The sequence below is a fragment of the Bos mutus genome, chromosome 10 (genome assembly GCF_027580195.1).
Source record: "Bos mutus isolate GX-2022 chromosome 10, NWIPB_WYAK_1.1, whole genome shotgun sequence".
In the NCBI taxonomy this organism is placed as follows: Eukaryota; Metazoa; Chordata; class Mammalia; order Artiodactyla; family Bovidae; genus Bos; species Bos mutus.
Window position 1 is genome coordinate 10,290,417 of NC_091626.1, and position 6,000 is coordinate 10,296,416.

Consider the following 6,000-nt stretch of genomic DNA (forward strand, 5'->3'; position numbering starts at 1 on the left):
CATTGATAAGAATCTAGACGAGGAATTCAGGCAAGGCTTTACTGGGACTCATGCTGTAACAGGAGCGAGCAAAGACAAGGAACGGGTTCCCTTGCTCCCTCCCTGAGGAGGGGTGAGCTGATCCCTTAAATGGAATGAGGGTAAAGGTGGATTGGTGGGTCAGGCTGGAGCAGTGGCTTAGGGGGTCTGCCCACCCCCTTGGCGGTGCCGTGTGCATGTATCCCGGGCAGTACCCTGCTTTTGCTCCCAGCACCTCAGAAGTGGCAGTCGAGTTTGGGCTTTTTGTATCTTGTTCATAATTTGCCCCAACTGGGCATCCACGTGGTTATTTTTAGTTTCTTTGTATTCTGTTGCTCAAGGAGACATCTGTCCAGGTGCAAATGCTGCAGTAAACGGTCCCAGGTTGTAGACTGTCTCATTAGGATTGTCTAATTGGTTGATATGAAAAAGCCATAAACCTGCGTTAGTCTCAGAGAGAGAAGGCAAGCATGCTATGAACTGAACATGTGCACAAGACGGTCTAATAAAAGAGCATGAGACTGGAGCCAGGAACCTAATTTGAGTCCTGGCTCCATTCTTGACTAGCATCCTATTGACTACTCACCAGAAGTTGGTTAATCCTGTGAACAGATCAGTCTTGGTTAATCTGTGCCTCATGTGTCTTGTCAGGGGACAGTGACACCTAGACTACTCCATTTGGGGGCTGTGAGGGTCACATGAAGTCAGGTACAAGGAAGAGCTTTGAAACTGTAAAGACTCAAATGTGAGGCATTATTCAAATGGAATGCTTAAAAAGGAATCAGTGCTTGCAAGTTCCCAGAAAAAGGCCCACAGATTGGATTTTGCATATTTCTCGCTGCACATCTCTCCCTGTATCCTACTTGACAGAGTTTGATTCCCTGACAAGGTTCACAAGGACACCATCTCCAAGAGCTTTTCAAAGTCACATTCCATCAAATCAGAGCAATTATGATTAAATGATGTTCAGTGCTGTGTGATCCTTGAGGACCCATCCTCTACCCAGAGTTGAAAAATCATTCAAACCCAGAGTTTATGATCGGTAGAGTTGGAACTAGGTATTGATTTCATGAAGATTTCCTTAGACAACTGAACCCTTAAGAACATAAAGGCAAGCCTCCAATAACAAAGTTCTAGACTCTAGAGAACAGAACAGTTAATTTCATTCAGCAGGTTCAACAGCTTTGGTCTTTGGCTTTTGTCACCCAGGGTAGGTTCTGTGGATTCTGGGAGAAGGGACGCGCCTGCCTGTATGATCACAGCACAGAGAGGTCAGGTCTTAAGTACCTCATTCCATGGTCCAATCAGAGCACGCTGGCCATCAGGCCACTGAGAGTGCTGCTACAGCAGAGCCTCCTGAGTTTTTCCATTTTTCTGGCTTCATGATTTAAATGAAGCAATATTACTCTTGATTCTACTTGCATCTGGTGTAAGACATCATGGTGGGATAGGAGAAATGAAGAGTCTTAAGGAGAAAGAATCAGTTGCATTTCTTCCTGTCTGTCCCTAACTTACTCCTCTAGTTCAAGGCTTCACTTTACCAGTTTCTCCCACAGCCCCCGGGCCTGTGCTCTTCTTCTGGTCTCTAACCACTCCAAGCCATTCTAAGTGTCACCACTGCAAATGTTTCTAAAATGTCATTTACATCATGTCCCTTCATTCTTGCTAAAGAAATCTATAAACATGAACAGTGGTGTCAGCACTCTGGGACCACAGTGAAGGCGGGAAGCCCGGAAGAATGGAAGCAGTCTGGGGGATGGGAGTCCTGAGGGAAGCAGCCACCGGGGTGGAGAGGACTCTGGGCTCATTCTCGGCCGGTAGTGAGATGCACCAGGATGGGCTACACAGGTAGGGACCCTCACCCAGGCAGTTCCAGGGTCAGGCAGATGTCAAGAATCAGGCTTCCGAATGACCCTTGTCTGAACAAGAACTAGCAATCCAAAGGATGGGGAGGGAGTCAGGCCACAGACAGACAGGCCTTGTTTCAGGCCGGAGTGCAGCTTGGAGAATGAAGTGATGTGCTCAGTGGGAAATGGGGCAGAAGCAGGACAGGGTGAATTCCAGGCCCTGCAGAACGGTTGGGTCCAAGGCTCCATGGAATGTCTTTCCCTCCATGGTAGCGACTTGCTCAGGGACTGACTGGGGCTGGGCCTGTAGGCCCTGGGGATCTTCCAAGTAGGGTAGGGAAATAGCTCAGATGGGCATTCAGAACCCTCTCGACCAGCCCTGTCCAGTCACACATTCTGAAAACTAGAAAAATGGTAGATGTGGCTATTGAGCACTTGGAATGTGGTTAGCAAGACTGATGAACTGCATTTTGAATTTTACTTAATTCTACTGTAAGTAGCCATATGTACCTCTTGACTACTATATTAGACAGGGCAGGCCAGTATAGAGCCTGGCCTCTGACTTACCTATCCAGGTAATACTCTCAAAGTCATTCACATGTCCCCTCCTAAGTGGTCAAGCAGATGACATACAGGTTTATTCTGCCACCTCATCATTGCCTCTGCTGCCCCCACAGCTTGGATCACCTCACCCTTTCCCCTCTTATCCAGTCCTGACCTTTCTTTGGCTGAACGTGCACCCATCTGCTCCCCAAGCCTTCTGTAAGAACGCCAGCTACACTGCTATTCCCCTCATTGCCACTCACAACCTCTGTGTGCTTTACAGGTTCTAAAATTTCATAGTGTTCTGCCATATTTCACATTGGCAAGGCACTGAATAGGTCCTTTATCATTGTGGAAGTCTCGCTCACCTTCCATCCCCGTAAACCTCTGCCCTTTTGAATGAGCTTCGTTCGGCAAGGAAGTTGCCAACTTGCCATTCCCTGCGCTCAAGCTCCTAGGCGTTTAAGAGAGACGCCGCAAGTCTTCAAGGTCCTTCTCTGTCTTGTATGCAGGTACTATGGCCCCAGTCTGTCCAGTGTCACTCCCACCCTCAGACCTGTCAGATCCACAGACCACACACCTGTCCCTCAGCTCTTCTCTTCTCCTGCTTTCAGGGCCCCAGCCTCTAAGATCGTCAGGAGAAAACTCCCACCGTATGTTACTCTTTTGCACAGAGCAGTTTCGCTTTTTCTGTTCAGCAATTTCTCACTCCCAACCTGTCCTTGAACCTTTTCTTTCACAACCAAACCAAGTCCATGAAATGTGTCATAAAACACTTTCCCCATCTGTGCCCGGGGCTGGAGTCTGAGCCCCAGCCTATGCTAAAGTCTTAAACAGTTTTCCTTCTAGTTCAGTAGAGTATGGGTTTCCTTGAAGGCAAGGACAGTATGCTGTGGTCCTTCATATCCGCCAGAGGTGCAGAGGTCTAACAAAGTGTGGGACATACACATATGCCCAGTGAAAACATGGTGAACTGAATGTATCTGAACTTAAGAGAGAAATCAGAGGTAACCCCCCTTGGCTGTAAGGCTGCAGAAAACATGGAGAAGATGAAAAGGAAAGTTGGTTTGGGCAGGGGCATTGTACAAAGGATGAAGTTGGACAGAAATAACGACATATTTCTTAAACTTCATTAAGCCCTTATATAAGTTACTTACAAATTTTTTAAACAGTAAAATTAATGCATTTTATGGAAGGCGAGCCTGCAGTCCTTTTTACAATACATGGCAGCCTCGAAGGAGTTTTATTCAAAAGAATGACACACCATGAATGCGGTAGTTAAAACATGTGGGCAGCTGGGAAAGAATTAAAATGTGGAGAAAATCACAAGGGAGGCATATGTTGGTTATTCTGGGCCTGCCTCCTAATGTAGAAGTAGCAAAAGTATTAAAAAACACTCGTCTGTTGGCAAGAGCTATGCATGTTAGCATCTAGGAGGGATCTGGCTAAGGTATTTGGGGCACTGTTACTGCAACTCCTTATTGTGAACTGAGATCAATAATCGCAAAATCGGTTGTCTCCAGGTGATTTTCTTTATCGTCGTTCAAGATTTTCAAAGTTTTCAATTCCCATTCTGTTCCATTTCAGATACACATTTTTCTACAGTGGCATCGTGAGCGATGTCCACGTGACTGAGCGTCCCGCCAGAGTGGGCATCCTGCTGGACTACACCACCCAGAGGCTGCTGTTTATAAACGCTGAGACTGGACAGATGCTCTTCATCATCAGGCACAGGTTTAACGAGGGCGTCCACCCTGCCTTCGCCCTGGAGAAACCTGGAAAATGTACTTTGCACCTGGGGATAGAGCCCCCCGATTCTGCAAGGCAAAAGTGATCGTGGGCTTTCAGAGTTTCCGAGAGGAAAATTCAAATTTTGGAGGAGGGGGGTGCTCTGTTCTCTCCTGTGGGTGCTAGACAGCATTCAAAACATTTGAACACAGCATTCAAAACACTTGCACCAATGATAGCTCCATGCACAGTGATCAACACGTGAGCCAGACCACCAAGAAAACCTTGAGTTTTTAGTGTCGCGTGAGAAGATGGAAAAAGCAACCTCCACAGTGATCAACACGTGAGCCAGGCCACCAAGAAAACCTTGAGTTTTTAGTGTCGCGTGAGAAGATGGAAAAAGCAACCTCCACAGTGATCAACACGTGAGCCAGGCCACCAAGAAAACCTTGAGTTTTTAGTGTCGCGTGAGAAGATGGAAAAAGCAACCTCCACAGTGATCAACACGTGAGCCAGACCACCAAGAAAACCTTGAGTTTTTAGTGTCGTGTGAGAAGATGGAAAAAGCAACCTCCACAGTGATCAACACGTGAGCCAGACCACCAAGAAAACCTTGAGTTTTTAGTGTCGTGTGAGAAGATGGAAAAAGCAACCTCCACAGTGATCAACACGTGAGCCAGACCACCAAGAAAACCTTGAGTTTTTAGTGTCCTGTGAGAAGATGGAAAAAGCAACCTCCGCCCTTCAGCTTATATATGTTTGAGTTCTTCCCTAAGTGAAAAGGATTTATACCTGACTTGGGAATCGAAATAGCGAAATGGACTCCCACCTATGTCGCTGGTGAAAGAAATCCTCGAGGGACAGGTCTGTGTCCCTTCCTGAGTGAAGGGAAGGTTGTGCTGGTAATATATCTCCTCCGACAAGAAACAACTACTTTTTCCATAAGAGATATGTCACCTCACTTCACTAAAGAATGCCGAGTCCTAATCAGTAGAGAAAATGTTTTAACCATTCTAAGCTGATAATGAACTCTTTTGTAACCATTATATACTGTAGAACACGAGTCTCTTTTCCCTGAAATTTTAAATGTAGAAAAACGCTAGATGTTAGAGATTTCCTTTTTGTTAAATAAATGGTTAGAGTCTATAAAACAAAACATGTTATGTGAACTTACTACATGTGACTTGCGAGCCTGGCATCTCTGGAGGGGACAAACTGCGGATAAAGAGTCACCACACTGCAGTGGGTGGTACTACCACTCATTTTCATGTGAGAATTTACACATGTAAGCTTTAAAATCTAAACATTTTCAGCCTATAGTTACAGACAACTACCAGAAACTGAGAATCTCTTTTTGCTAAAAATAAAATGGTTGGTCATTTTAAGATATATTGAAATCTCTCAAAATCTTCCTAAAATATGTATGTGTAGAGCTGATAAATATAAAATGCATGTTGAGATGATTGCTCTTGTTCTCCACAAGACAAATACTTCATTGTACTTGTAGATTTCTTTAACATTACGAATTCAATTGTTTTCTTATATCAAGAAATACTGTCCTACTTTTGGTACATACCCTAAAATCTATTGTTTAATAGCTGGAAAAGCCAAATTGGGTGTATAACTACATTAACAGAGTGACTTCAAAGGCTTCCTCATCCTGCTTTGAAATTAGGGCAACTGCTGGCAAGAAGGATAGTTAATGAAAACAAGGATTAACGTGCTGCTTTGTGGGAAACACTGTCTTCCTTTTTAACAAGCCTTAAAATGATAATCAGGTTCTGACTAATCAGCAACTCATGGTCATTATTACTTTTGGGGGTGGGAATATAGTGTAATTAAAAACAATAACAAAAGGAGCAGC

At 44.9% G+C, this 6,000-nt stretch overlaps 1 protein-coding gene across 1 annotated transcript in view; it reads left to right on the forward strand.

Moving 5' to 3' along the window:
• Positions 1 to 4,881, forward strand: part of CMYA5 (cardiomyopathy associated 5) — a 99,001-nt gene extending 94,120 nt beyond the window's left edge. The window contains exon 13 of the mRNA XM_070377269.1: positions 3,996 to 4,881. Coding sequence (XP_070233370.1) covers positions 3,996 to 4,242 — 247 coding nt within the window. The 3' untranslated portion in view covers positions 4,243 to 4,881. The remainder of the gene's footprint in view (positions 1 to 3,995) is intronic.
• The last annotated feature ends 1,119 nt before the right edge of the window (positions 4,882 to 6,000 follow it).